General features: G+C 50.8%; 1 protein-coding gene across 1 annotated transcript in view; it reads right to left on the bottom strand.

Moving 5' to 3' along the window:
- HOMER3 (homer scaffold protein 3) overlaps positions 1-13,819 on the bottom strand; it is a 238,895-nt gene that overhangs the window by 45,484 nt on the left and 179,592 nt on the right. Inside the window, exon 5 of the mRNA XM_069216372.1 lies at positions 2,452-2,573. Within this exon, the coding sequence (XP_069072473.1) occupies positions 2,452-2,573 (122 nt within the window). The remainder of the gene's footprint in view (positions 1-2,451; positions 2,574-13,819) is intronic.

Raw genomic sequence — 13,819 nt, 5'->3', positions numbered from 1 at the left:
GCAAAAACTTCGTACATCTGACCCCAGGTCCCTAGTGTCTCCTTGTGCCCATACCCCCCCCAATTCCGACTCCCACGTCTTTGTGTCTGCCCAGTTTTTAGGGTTGAGTGCGCAAAGCGCTCTGTCCGTGTTGTTATCTCTCTACGGGCTTGTAACCCCGCCCATCACTCTGGTTGGTTCGTGGGCTTGCCTTTTAAAATTCACCTGATATGATTAGTGAAAGGCATGCATACGTCCTGTCTTTTCTGGTGTTCAGCCCTCCTCGAGCGCACCGGCCAACTACTGAAAACATAGGCGGCTCCATGTTTTCCATATTGTATGGTTTCTACACTACTTTTTCTCTTTGTTTCGTAGGTAGGGCGATCTCACCGGGCAGTAGTTGCGCGCTTTGCATGACATCGATCCTGTTACATAGATAATTGCACTTTTGCTGGTACTTTCACTGCAAGCTAACTTCTGTTTCCTTCTGTGTGTTTGCGGGCCGTCGGCTCGCTTATGTGAAACTGTTTACCGTTTCATTTTCAGTTTAGGTGGCAAGAAAAGTCCGGGTAGGAGTTTACAACGCTAATAGCTATAACTTGCGCAAATGCGAAGCCCACTGAATTGTAAATGCTTGTTTGTCATGCTCCCACTATCCATTCTCCAAAAACTCTTGACAACTGCTGTGTCTGCCCAGGGTCCTTGTCCTTCTATGTCCCCAAGTCCCACCGTCGCCCATTTCTTGAGGCATTTCTGGGTGCTGGTCTTCACGCTTCAGTGTTTTCACCTTTTCATTCTATGTCCAGATCCCCCAGTGTGCTTGTGTGTCACCAAGTGTCTGCCTGTGTCCCCCAGAGTCCTTGTCCTTTCATGTCCCCGGTGTCCTGCTGTGTCACCATGTGTCTGCCTGTGTCCCCAAAGTCCTTGGACTCTCACACCTCCCCCCAAGTGTCCTTTTGTCTCACTGTGCCTGCCTGTGTCACATTGTGTCTGCCTGTATCCCCCAGAGCTCTTGTCCTTTCATGTCCCCGGTGTCCTATTGTATCACTGTGCCTGCCTGTGCCACCATGTGTCTGCCTGTGTCCCCCAGAGCCCTTGTCCTTTCATATCGCCCAGTGTCCTAATGTGCCACCATGTGTCTGCCTGTGTCCCCCTAAGTCCTTGGACTCTCATATCCCCCTAGTATCCTATTGCCTCATTGTGCCTGCCTGTGCCACATTGTGTCTGTCTTTGTCCTCCAGAGCCCTTGTCCTTTCATGTCCCTGGTGACCTACTGTGCCACAATGTGTCTGCCTGTGTCCCCAGAGCCCTTGTCCTTTCGTGTCACCCAGTGTCCTGCTGTGTCATCATGTGTCTGCCTGCGTCCCCAAAGTCCTTGGACTCTCACATCCCCCCAGTGTCCTACTGTGCCATAATGTTTTGCCTGTGACTCCCAGAGTTCTTTCCCTTTCATGTCTTCCCAGTGCCCTTCTGTGTCACTGTGCGTCTGCCGATGTCACCATGCATCTGTCTGCTTGTGTCACTGTGTGTCTGCCTGTGTCACCGTGCGTGCGTCTGCCTGTGCCACCGTGCGTCTATCTGCCTGTGTCACCGTGCGTCTATCTGCCTGTGTCACCATGCGTCTGTCTGTGCCACCATCCGTGCGTCTGCCTGTGTCACCGTGCGTGTGCCTGCCTGTGTCACCGTGCGTGTGCCTGCCTGTGTCACCGTGCACCCTCCTGTGTCACCGTGCGTGTCTGCCTGTGTCGTTGTGCGCCTGTGTCCCCCAGGGCCCTTGTCCAGTCTCTTGATATGCCCCACCCGTCTTTCTCGCCCTCTTTCAGCTCCTCCGTCCATCCCTCTCCCTGCAGCTGAGCTGCCCCTCATCTCCCTGAACTGTTTGAGTCATGGCACTCTCTAACCCTGGGCTTCTCCAGTACCTCTAAGCAAGCACCACACACACCCAAGTAACATGACCAAACCAAAACCGAGTACCCCTCCCCCTCACGCCTCGCCATATCCTGCCAATCTCTTACAATGTGGAACTATTTTTTTCAGGTTTACTTGCCCCCCTTTTCTCCAGTGTGAGGGACACCTGCAGAAACTGACATGATACAATGGTGCGTTCCCTCATCTCTACCCACTTCCTTCCCTCCGTCTCATGGACCATCCTTTCCTCTTCTATTCCCAGAGACGCCTTGAAGTAGCCATAGGGCACCCTATGCGCTAAATGGACCCCAGCATGGCACAACGATGATGAAGGCTTCTAGATATGAAACTTTTGGTGGTGTTGTGGGTTTGACCTTCATGAGTGATAACCACGTATGAAGTCCATGTACAAGAACTCAGTTCTCTACCATTGGCCGCTAGACCCAGTTCTCACCACACTCCCTTTGTAAAGCGCCTCGAAGGTTGTGTGGATGAGACTGACGTTCAGTGGTCTGGGCTAGAGATCCCCACTCTTGGCTTCAAGAAGGTAAGATGGCCCCTCACCCTTCGGAGAGCATCTTCTTCAGTCGCTCCTTCTCCGTGGTAATCTCCGTGTCCGCGCTCTGGCTGCGGAAGAGCTTGTCGTCGCTGGGGCCATTGATGCCGATGAGGGGGCAAGGCAGGGTCTGTGGACAAGAGCAAAAGAGGCAGTAGGGTCAGGGGCAACCAAAGACCAATGTTCAACAGCACCACTGTGTGATCCAATGACAACGCAAAGCACTAACGCCAACCTCTCTATGTCCCTCAGCAACTTCCATCCCCAGACACCACAACACCACAAGTGAACATCTGACCTGCAGATACCGCCACCATGGCCTCACCGGGGGTCTTGTGTCCGGTGCTGGGGCACCACCAGCCAAGTGGGAAAGGTTCAATGCACCCTAGTGCAAGCAAGGAAAGGAGGCTATCTACCCTCTGGGCTGGCTATTACAGGACAACTAGAATTGTCTGCAGTGGGCCTCTCACATCCCGCAGCCCTGGTGCCACTGAACCCACTGCACTGATGACAGCTAAATCCTCTTCACAAGAAGATATTTCTGTACTGCAGAGGCCTCCTCTGGAGCAATGTGCCCACCCACGGAAGGAGATCTGGAACACTTTTGAACGATATATCTGGAGATCTGTGTCCATTTTGTTTTTCCTCGGGGTCTGGAGACCTTTTCAGGGTTGCAGAGTGCCCTCATATCATGTGACATTTTATTTTAATCCAACAGGATGGAGCATTCTGGGAACCTCTGGGAGCCTCGGTATACCAGTTACCACCACTTGAATGGCCGCACAGGGCGTCCGCAACCTATGTGATAATTTATTGGTGAAGCGCATATGCTTCTTGGCGCTTCCGAAAAATATACTTGCAATAAAACGAGAACTAAAGCATGCACAATAAAACTCTGTGAGGTTTCAGTTTTTAAAAGGCCGGGTTTGCAACTGATGCAAAGTAGTTTCATCTAACCAATGGAAATCTAGAAGAAGGAAATTCTACAATTTGTCGCGGAAGTCGAAAAAAGCACGGTCCCCAGTTTTTTTGCTTCTGTGGACCCCAATGAATCATTACCCGTTTCTAAACACGGGGACCCCGAGCCTAAGCAATTTCAATGATTTCAACCGCAAAACAAAACCCAAACATGCAAAAACAAGTGTACACTACACAAAAGCTGAAATATTTTGTTGACTTCAGATTAAAATACAGAAAAGGTTTTCACACTTCCAATTTTGCATCTTTATTTGTATATAATGTATTATTTTAATGTATTAATGTTAATATTATTTAATTTTGCACAACAGTTACAGACTCCCCGAGTAGGCCTGAAGACCTCCAGGGCTCCTAGGGCCCAGGTTAAGAATCCCTGCCTTAGATTGTTCTATTTCTGGAAGTGGAAAGCAGTGAAAACACTGGAGCATGTGAGAGAGTGCGCTGGCTGATAGACAGGAAATTTAGTAACCAAAAAAAGAGGGTGCTCTCAAACGCAGGGGTCTATGTATGATTGCTTAAAGATACCCCACATCGAATGGGGAAACAATGTCATGGTTAATGGTTCTGGGGCTCCTTGGGGACAGTGATCCGTGAAGGCTCCTTGGTTTTCTTTCACATTGTTTAAATGGGGGTGTCCGGTTGGATCAGAGGTGTTTTATAGGGGTGCACCTACCTTTCAAGCACCCCCCTGGGAAAGAGAACGCTCCCTCTGTCTTTTTGTATACCTCAAACTGTGCTTAATTTGTGGCGGTGCTTGGCACAAGTACTTACCTTTAACATCTGCACATATCTATGACAGTCCACCACACGGTGGTGTTGTCTGTCTATTTGTAAACGTCAGCAAACGCTTTAACCATTAAATATAGAGTGAACAAATAACACCGGCGTGTCCAGGCTGTTCTTGGAGCTGTGGGTGGCAGTGATAATCCAAACGGTGACATTTGTGGTTGTGTGAGGGTGTGTAGGTACCACTGGTGCTCGTGGTTGTCAAAGCCAGCAGGCACCGAGGCTGCTGAGAACAGCAGGGCTCCCGGAGACCAATCTTCTATCGCGCTTGTATTTTTTACAAATTAAGTACTGAATTTTCTGTCTGTATTGAACTCTTTCTGTCTTGCTCTGCACGGTGTCGTCTTAAGGATTCTGGAAATACATATTTCAGTGTTTTCTGTGTGACCCTATTTCTTAAACATAGTTTGGCATCACGTGGTCTTGAATTACAAATAAAGTGCAATAAAATTAAAAGTTGCTCTGACCAGGGCTTGTGTGACCCTTCATGGATCTGTGCCCGGGGACATCTCGCTCTGCTGGGATGTGTGGCTCCCATCGCTCGGACATGTTTCTACTCATCGTTGCCCAGAGGGAGGCTCAGATTCCATTCACTGTGCATGTAGGTGTGATCTCTTTACTTCACTCCGGTGCAGAGGCGATGTTCAGGAGGTAGACGCCTCTCTCGCTTTATGGCTTGGGCCGTGACCTGACCTTGATGGTTGTAGTTTCAATTTTCAGATTAAAGACACGGGACTACAAGTCCCAGCATGCACAGCTCTGTGGGTAGAAGCCAGGACTGGCTGAAGGTGTCATACGTGGCTGATTATCGACTTGACCGATTCTGTTTCTGAATCCCAGCTTCACCCCTGCCCAAATGTGTAATCCTGGGGAAACATTTTATCCCAGTCTCTGCTATCCTTCCGATGCATAACCGAGTGCTCGGAACGGGTCTAAACCAAGACATTCACTTCTACATAAAGACAGATCTTTCCAGTTAACTGGACGGGGGCGTGGAGCCCCCACCCCTTGAGGTAATGGATGCCTTTTGGCTGGAAAGCTCCTGGCTGCTGGTGACGGGCGGGGTGTCCCGTCCGACCCCCGCCCTGTCGCCTGGCTCTTCCCTCGTGGTGGTATGCTGGGGGGCGTGTGGGGTTGAGGGGGAGGTGGGGGTGTGTGGTGGGATTTCTGCTGGCTGCCCCCTCATCTCGAGAGGCTGATAAGTGATTTCACACCCAGTGCACAGACTCTGGAGGGGTCGATCACGGCCCCCCCCCCCCCCGGCTAATGGGGAGGGACAGCTGGCTGCTCCCTGGGGCCCGACCTTGGCACTGGGGGGGGCACCGACTCATCCGAGATGGGACCACGTGCTCCGCCCTGCAGAGGCCCCCCTCGTTCAGATGCACAAACCGCGGGCCACAGACCCACCGCTCCACAGACGCCCTTGCAAGACATCCCAGATAAAGCCAGCACCGGCCACGGGACAGGCCACGATATCCACTCAGCCTTTCATCCCTCCGAGGCTGACAGAAGGAGTACCACTGAGCCGGACAACAACCTGGTATTACCGGGCATCAGAAACTAGATGCGGGCAAATCGTAGCCAGCGCTATCTGAAGGGACTGCTTAATGCCAATATTACCTTAGAAAGGTACTAACCTCACGAGGATCGGTGCCTGTTTAAAGCAACAGCAGATGCCTTTAAACTGGCGGTCTGTGCTTGTTTAAAGCAGTGGCAGATGCCTTTTAACGAACGATCTGCCTGTTTAAAGCAGTGTCAGATGCCTTTTAATGAGAGGTCTGTGCCTGTTTAAAGCAATGGAAGATGCCTTCTAACGAGGGGTCTGCCTGTTTAAAGCAATGGAAGATGCCTTCCAACGAGGGGTCTGCCTGTTTAAAGCAACGGCAGATGCCTTCTAACGAGGGGTCTGTGGCTGTTTAAAGCAACAGCAGATGCCTTCTAACAAGGGGTCTGTGGCCGTTTAAAGCAATAGCAGATGCCTTCTAACAAGGGGTCTGTGCCTGTTTAAAGCAATAGCAGATGCCTTCTAACAAGGGGTCTGTGCCCGTTTAAAGCAATGGCAGATGCTTTCTAACGAGGCGTCTGTGCCTGTTTAAAGCAATAGCAGATGCCTTATAACAAGGGGTCTGTGCCTGTTTAAAGCAATGGCAGATGCTTTCTAACAAGCAGTCTGTGCCTGTTTCTAACGAGGGGGTCTGTGCCTGTTTAAAGCAATAGCAAATGCCTTCTAACGAGGGGTCTGTGCCTGTTTCTAACAAGGGGTCTGTGCCTGTTTAAAGCAATAGCAGATGCCTTCTAACCAAGGGTTTGTGCCTGTTTCTAAGGAGGGGTCTGTGCCTGTTTAAAGCAATAGCAGATGCCTTCTAACCAAGGGTCTGTGCCTGTTTCTAAGGAGGGGTCTGTGCCTGTTTAAAGCAATAGCAGATGCCTTCTAATGAAGGGTCTGTGCCTGTTTCTAAGGAGGGGTCTGTGCCGGTTTAAAGCAATAGCAGATGCCTTCTAATGAAGGGTCTGTGCCTGTTTATAGCAATGGCAGATGCCTTTTACAATCATAGATCCACCAAGTGGTGTTGAAGACTAATACTATGCGACCCAAGGAGTGAGCGCTAACTATATTCCTAGGTGCAAAAAAATGTTTTGGGGTAAAAATGAACAAATGTCACCCTCAGCTGGAGCCTCTGCCTTCTCACAGACAATCAGAACTATTAGCAGCGGAGGGTGAAGCGCCAGGGCCCAGCTGATGCCAGTGAAGCGTTAGACCGCTCCTCAGTGTAGCTGTATTTAACAGGCCTCTTGAAGATTAACACATGGGGGGCCTCTGCCAAAAAAGAAGAGGTTGCCTCTCCCACAAACCTTATATTTAAAGGTGAGGGAACCACATGGTTTCCATCTGCGAGGCCCCAGCTGGGTCCCCCGTTCTCAGGCCTTGATATCTAGCAGCCCATCAGTCACAGGGCCACTAGGTCACAGGGACATTTACTAATCCCTGAGAACATGGGCAGTGAAAATAGCACAATGGCCCTGATGCATATGAGAAGGCTCCCTGCGCACAGTGCTTAATGTGTGCTGGTGTTCACGGGTACTCAGTACCATCAATTATTTGTAAAGACGACCACTTATGATAGTCTACCACATGGTGGCACTGTCTGCATATTTTTGAGCAGAGCTCACAAACAACAAATTCAATGATCTTTAAATAAATGCAACCGGTCCAGGCCATATTTACACTGCTCAGTGACTTGAATTCAGGGGCGGCTCCTCCACTATGGCGGAGGAGCATCACCCACCAGCAGGAGCAGCAGCAGCAAAACATTTACAGTCAAATCAAATTAAACTAAGTTTGTTATGTTTTTACTGTAAAAGGGGCTGGGCCATGGGCGTGACAGGGACAAAGGTGCACTCCCCATCAGTGCGCATGAATGTTTGGGCGGCTGTCTCAGGCCGGCCGAACATCCATGCGCACTAAGCTGTATCCAACCCGGCAACCGTTGCCGGGTCGGAGAGAACAGGCAAAGGCTCCCACATTGCCTTAGAGGGCCCTGGCTGGGCCCTCTGTCCAATCCTAATGCAGCATGAAAGCAGTGTTAGGACTGGACGCAGGGCAGGCTGCGAACCTGTGCCTGCAATGCAAGTCTGGAGCGGATCAGAGCGGCGAAAAAGGTAAGTTCTTTTTAAATGATTATATTCATTTCTGCCACGCACCGCCCCTTTTCCCTCCCGTGAGCCACAACCGCTGGTTCTAGTTAAAATGTCACACATGTTGTGTGATGGGTAGTGTTGGGCACTGCTGCCAGGGACAGTGGATAGTGCCAACCACTGAGGCCTCCTTAGAATTACCTCGGGCCATGGCACTTGTTGTTTTTACAAATTAATCAGAACCTGCACACAAGGACCTTTGCTTATGGTTTTCTAAAACAAGTTCCCAGTTTTGGAGTTTGTTTTACAAAAACAAAAATAGTATACAGAGCAGGAAAATCAAATATGGCGTCTGCTCGCTACGCGCCTCTGCCTTCAGGCCTCCGCTGTACAGATGAATCCACCGAAGGCACAGAGGCTCCCTCTAGGGAGGTGGGCATCTCATAGCAGGCCACAGCCCCAGATGACCTGGCGGGACAGTGGGATCTAAAGCACCCCTTTTGTTTGCTCGTTGCCAGGAGGCTTAAGCCTGAAGTATTCAGAGCTGGCGCAAACTCCCAAATGGGGGTGTGATGGCATCTGAACGGCCTGGACTAGTTATCTGGGACCTCTGAAGCGGCACAATGCTCATCTACCTAAAATGTTTCTTCAGCCCATGCAGGGGCGTACCCATCAGTGGTGCACCGGGTGCAGTGGCAACGGGGCCGTGGGGTATGTGGGGCCTACTGCACCCCCATCATAACTGTTTTTTTTTTTTTTTTTTTACTATCTAACAGGGAACAGGGTGGGTAATGTCTGTGACTTCTTTAAGACCCATGTCATCCTGGTCACCCCTCTGTCTTTGCATCATTTGCAGGCAGCTAAGATGGAAAACTCAGAGGTCGTGACATTTGAACCACTTATAAAAATAGAACAGTATCAGATGGCAACACATCATCACGGGTGTAGCGCTCCTGTTCTGGGTTTTACGTGGTCACCCAATGCATTGTGGTTGTTGTGGTCTTAGTGCATTTGGTCCATCTGAACACAATGATTTGTGAAAGGAAAGCCCAAGACAGGGGTATTGAGTCCTTGGTGACAATCTTCTGGTCATCCTAACTTTGTAACTTTTGCATCATAGGCACTGGTAATATATTACAAAGTTATATATTTGGGGTAACCCAAAAAGTCGATTTAGAAGCCAAAACTGATCTGGAACAACGTCACTTGTGCGTTTATGGAGGTTAAAAGGATCTGAGCAGAGTTCGTCTGCTTGGACCCTTCACTAGATCCCAGAGGCATGAGCGATCTACATTAAATCTCTGTGTTCGGTGCTTAAATCAGTTCACAGTAAAAGGCTTTTACTTCTAGCAACACGTCTAATGCTTGAGCGGGGCAGCATCCTCCCCGGGCCATCATTTCAAACCGGACTCAAGGGCACCCCTTCTCAGCAGCTATGGGCGACCCCTCCATTCTCAACCTGACAGGGAAACCAGGGGCTGACTCAGAGGTTGGTGGGCAGAGGTAAGTCTGTTGGGCTAGTGGAGTACTGAATCCCACACCGAGGGTCCTCTGGTTGCCACATTTAAAGTTGTCCGCCAAGCCTGGGAATAACTCTAAACATTGACAGGAACCGCTGTTACGTTACACACAGAGAAGAGGAATAGTAGCCAACAGGATAAATTTGCAACTGTAGAACCCGCAGACCATCGGTGCAAATCCACTTTATCCACTCTACCACACTGTGTGATCCTGAGCGGGTCACTTTTGGGAATGCTTAGAAACAAGCTCACCCCAGCAGTAGTAAACCTCAATTACAGATAGGCATTGCCACAGTAGTCCATGGCACTGAAAGGAACTACTTGGGTACTGACGTGCTCCTTGTGAAAGAGCAGAACGCCGCCACTCCCGGTGAGGTCAGCCAATGGCTGAAGTAGGCGGACCCCTTGCCATGGCTGTACCTTCAGTGGCTGGAAGAAAAATGTGAATGAAACAAAAACAGGCCAATGGATGAAGAGGGCTGGCAGAAAGCCCCTATAAGTATGTTGTATATTTAATGTTAGGAAAATCAAACGGTCTTGGCTAAACATGGATCGCCAATTTGAAATTAATTATGCTAAAACCCTTTGAAGTGAGAGCCGTACTCCCAAGGCCTGTTACATAAAGATCGATATTACTCACTCAGTGTGTTTTAACGTACTATTTGCTACAGATTTAAAAAAAAAAAAAAAAATAACTCTGCACCCTCGGTTTGAAGTGTTGCCCCACAAACTTTAGTTCGAATCAAACTTCTGCACATCTGTTGTGCGACCCATGGAGGCACAAAAGTACTTTTCATCCTAAATATGGAACTATCCTGGCACTTTGGCAATGGGTGCCTGCCAAGCGTGCATTGTGATGTGCATGCCAGGATTCGGTGCCACACCCCTGTGAGGCAGGGCGCATCTCAAGCACCAACGAGCCGCCTGGCACCCGCACTGGGCACCCCACCAAGGTGCAAGAAGTGAGCGACTCCAGGAGGGCCAGCGAGGCCACAGGAGCCAGGCTGAAGATGGTGGCACTGTCTGGGGCACCAGTCAGGCTCCACTGGAAGTAAAAGATCAGAACCAGAGTGTGCCTGAATAAAAGGCTGGGGTGTGCAGAGGAGAGGCGGGGAGATGAGAGCGGCTGAGACATTTATAATTAGGGCTCCCAGATTTCCGTTTTTACAAATTTTTACAGATAGAGACAGAAATCTATTTTCCTGTCTGTATTTATTTTTAAATACAGAAAAATACGGAAAATGGGCCTTCTTTGGATGATTTTCTCTACTGTCAATCATGAATGCCAGTCAATAGCTGTACAGATTGAGAGGTGGGGAAATGAAACAAGCATTTGCAATGCAATAGAGTTTGAGCTATTAGCATTTTAAATGCATAACTGGACTTTTTTTGCCACATAAATTGGTCAACCCTGCCTCATAATTTTGTCTTTTCCTGCCATATAATTCCAGTAGCCATGCATATAACAATATAATTAAAGCACTTTCATTTACCTTCTTCCTCTAGCTGCAGCAAAAAATGAAAATGTTGCCATTTAGAATCTTTATTTAAATCTGCCACGATCGAGTTCAGGCTGCTGTGCCTGTTCGCGCTGTGAGCGCCATGGCTGCCATGCAGCATGAAGGAGAGAGGCAAAAGAAGTATTTCGCCAACGCTGAAGTTTATTGTCAATCGTGCAATAATCCATGTAACAGGGGCAGTCCGCAAGGCGTGACAAAAACAGCCTCAAGGCTGGAGAAACATAAAGCAATTACGAATGACATCAAGTGAGTTTTGAAATACAACCCAGGAATGAATAAGAGTGATGTGCACGAGGTGGGCGTGGCTAAAAGCCCACAATACTTACAACAGGTCAAAGCGCTTGCGCACTCGACCTAAAAAGAGACAATAGACTTCCTAATTAATTTTAATTAAGTGCCAATCTACAGTTATTTACGGTATTTTACAAAACAAGCGTTTTCAGATAATACTAGTGCACTGTATACCACTGAAACCTTTTAGGAATTCAAGTGGGAGTATACATTTATCTGTTAAATGTGGAAAAATACCCATTGCCGCTTCATTTATACAGTAAATAAATACAAAAAAAGGATAAATACAGAAAACAAATAGCAAAAAAATAAATATGGATAAATACAGACGGAAATGTTGAAAAAATAAATACCATAGACCCAGGAGCCCGGTTTATAATGCTACTGGCAGCTTTGCCTGGAGCAGGAGTCTGGTGCCCGCCCACCCCTTGGCATCACCTGTGCCTCTTCCAAGCCTTCCCAAGGCTCAGCATGCAGAGTGCCCCCCCCCACCCCAGCGAGCACTCGCGGTGGCACCCCCTCACCATAGGGAAGGGCTCAGCCGGCACCCCTGGGAGAAGTGTGCAAAAACACTGCCAGGCTGGGCAGACATCTACGCTGCCTCTTGTCTGGGGCGAGCAGCTCATCCAGCCGCAGCACTGCATTCTGGGACTTGTAGGCTCCATCCCATGATGCAATGCGCTACTGAAATAACCATGCCAGGGGTGTAGGGGTGACACCCTACGCCCTCGCTTCTACAGGGCCCACACAGCCTCCAATGGAAAACACATGCCAGGGACATAGGGACCGGCCTAAGTGAGGCCCGGGGGCGCCAGGAAGATGCCCGGGGGGTCTGTCTGTGGCACAAGGGGTCAGTGGCGGGGCAGGTTAGGGGTTTCTCGCTTTGGTGCCCGTGAAGAGTTGCCAGTTTGTTGATTTCTGAGCTTCGTGGCGGTTGCAAGATTTGCAGCTTTTTATCTGCCCGGAGAGACAATGTTAAACTCAGAGCCCAGTGACACCAAACAACCCCGGGACCGCGATCCTCAACGTGAATATGAGACAGAAAACGGATTGGGGGTTTCCTCTCCAGGGGTTCCCTCTGCGCGCCCCGGGGCTGCGAGGAGAAGCAGGGGCCGTGCTCCTGGAAGGCGCCCGAGGAGCCATCTATGCGCTAGACACGCACAGGCGCGGCGTCAGCTGTTCCAAGGTTACAACTAGAGGCAAAACCCTGCGAGGCCTCCTCCGCTCTCCAGAGGTGTCGCGAGGCGCACACAGCAGTAGGAGGCGCTAGATGTACAGGCAGCATTACTGGGCGCCAAGTACTGCTGCAAGCAGGGTCCGGTGCCAGGGGGCACCGACGGCAAGAGGGCTCGAGAGCTGCGTCCGAGGACTGGTGTCAGGGGTACAGGGGTGTGACAGTACTGACGTCTGGGCACAAGGGTGCAGAGGGCAGGTGCCGATGCCAGGGGGTACAGATATTGACAATGCTTAAGTCTGGGCACAGGGGGCAGAGGACGGGAACCAGTGCCAGGGGTTACAGGGACGGTGACAGTGCTGACGTCGGGGCAGAGGACGGGTACTGACGCCAGGGGTCACAGAGATGGTGACAGTACTGAAGTCTCTGGGCACAGGGGGCAGAGGACGGGTACCGACGCCAGGGGGTACAGGGATGGTGACAGTACTGAAGTCTGGGCACAGAGGGAGAGGACGGGTACCGACGCCAGGGGGTACAGGGGTGGTGACAGTACTGCAGTCTGGGCATAGGGGTGCAGAGGGTGGTGCAGAGGGTGGGTACCGATGCCAGGGGTTACAGGGATGGTGACACTGCTGAAGTCTGGGCACAGGGGTGCAGAGGGTGGTGCAGTGGACGGGTACCGGCGCAGGGGGTACAGGGGTGGTGACAGTACTGAAGTCTGGGCATAGGGGTGCAGAGGGTGGGTACCGATGCCAGGGGTTACAGGGATGGTGACACTGCTGAAGTCTGGACACAGGGGTGCAGAGGGTGGTGCAGTGGACGGGTACCGGCGCCAGGGGGTACAGGGGTGGTGACAGTACTGAAGTCTGGGCACAGGGGTGCAGAGGACGGGTACGGATGCCAGGGGGTACAGGGGTGGTGACAGTACTGAAGTCTGGGCACCGGGGTGCAGAGGACAGGTGCCAGGGGTGAAGAGGACCGGTACAGTGAAGGTGACAGTACTGGAGCCTGGTGCCAGAGGTACAGAGGACCGGTACAGTGAAGGTGGCAGTACTCAAGCCTGGTGCCAGAGGTGCAGAGAACCGGTACTTTGATGGTGACAGTACTGAAGCCTGGTGCCAGTGGAACAGAGGGCCGGTACTGTGATGGTGACAGTACTGAAGCCTGGTGCCAGTGGAACAGAGGGCCGGTACTGTGATGGTGACAGTACTGAAGCCTGGTGCCAGGGGTGAAGAGTACCGATACAGTGAAGCTGACAGTACTGAAGCCTGGTGCCAGAGGTGCAGAGGACCGGTACAGTGAAGGTGACAGTACTGAAGCCTGGTGGCAGGGGTGCAGAGGACTGATATAGTGAAGGCAACAGTACTAAAGTCCGGTGCCCTGGGGTACAATGATGACAGTACTGAAGTCCAATGCCAGGGGTACAGCCCATGGTGACAGGCCTGAGCTCCGATGCCTGGGTAGAGAGGAC

Source organism: Pleurodeles waltl, chromosome 12 (genome assembly GCF_031143425.1).
Source record: "Pleurodeles waltl isolate 20211129_DDA chromosome 12, aPleWal1.hap1.20221129, whole genome shotgun sequence".
NCBI classification, from domain to species: Eukaryota; Metazoa; Chordata; class Amphibia; order Caudata; family Salamandridae; genus Pleurodeles; species Pleurodeles waltl.
Note: the sequence above shows the minus strand (reverse complement) of the source record. Positions and strands in the feature narration are given on the sequence as shown.